This window comes from Aplysia californica, unplaced genomic scaffold, assembly GCF_000002075.1.
Source record: "Aplysia californica isolate F4 #8 unplaced genomic scaffold, AplCal3.0 scaffold00868, whole genome shotgun sequence".
NCBI classification, from domain to species: domain Eukaryota; kingdom Metazoa; phylum Mollusca; class Gastropoda; order Aplysiida; family Aplysiidae; genus Aplysia; species Aplysia californica.
In genome coordinates, this window is record NW_004798138.1 from 139,756 (window position 1) to 140,727 (window position 972).

General features: G+C 41.2%; 1 protein-coding gene across 1 annotated transcript in view; it reads left to right on the plus strand.

The window, feature by feature from the left end:
* Positions 1-972, plus strand: part of LOC101863304 (isocitrate dehydrogenase [NADP] cytoplasmic) — a gene marked incomplete in the record, with an annotated part of 27,132 nt that overhangs the window by 1,747 nt on the left and 24,413 nt on the right. Inside the window, 1 exon segment of the mRNA XM_013089076.2 lies at positions 372-411. Within this exon segment, the coding sequence (XP_012944530.1) occupies positions 372-411 (40 nt within the window).

A 972-nucleotide genomic window follows, 5' to 3' on the forward strand; every position in this document is an offset into this window, starting at 1 on the left:
CATTAACATTACATTACCCTGTACTGTAGGCTGATCTCATGAGTGTCCTGCTCACTGTGAACCTTCAGAACCTTATATGGTGCCGCCACACCGATACGGAAACAGATTTTTAGTTAATTATTTGAATCAAAATATGACTCCTACTGATGTAAAACAGAGAACTTCAGTACTGTTGGTGTTTTGTATACACTGGTACTCTCCTCCCTTTCATTTATGGAAAATATCTTACTAACTTACTCACTGTCTTCCCATTGTTTTATTTCATTTCAGTCATAATGAATTTTTGTCTTGTCTTGATGTTGTTTTCAAAGCCATACTTATCAATCATAGTTATTATATTATCATTGTCATTCTTCTTTTTCCCTTCTCAGGAGGATCTGTTGTGGAGATGCAGGGAGACGAGATGACGAGGTAAGCAGACTGCCGTAGGGCCTTTGGTTCAGTTACTGTCAACTACATGTTTTAGCAGTGACCTTTTTTTAACAGTATATGGCTTCTGTCTGTACTCTGTATAACAGTACGTGGGGATATGAGTGGCTATTGAACTATATAAAATATATGTACTCTGTATAACAGTACGTGGGGCTGTATGGGTGGCTACTGTCTGTAGTGGATGTTTGAGTAGCTACTCTGTGGAGACTTGCAGGGCAACAAGACAAGGAGCATGCTTGTGGGTGCTCTGGTGTGGTTTGCTCCTTCTCTCCTATCAAACGTCTATCGTCCTTATCTCTTCTCCTTATTTTGTGTGTGTATGCTACTCTCGTGTAACACCTCCAATCTTCTGCACTTATATGACGTTATTGTGTTGCCAGTGCTGTAAAACTCTTACGAAAACTAAAACTGAAAGAGTGTGTTTGTGGTGTCAGTCACTCTGTTATGTAGAAGAATCAGCTCAGCAGCGTAACCTGGCAGTCTGGGACACAGCGCGCAAGTCAGGGGCAGGGAAATAAGCGGGATACTTTTTTTGGGGGG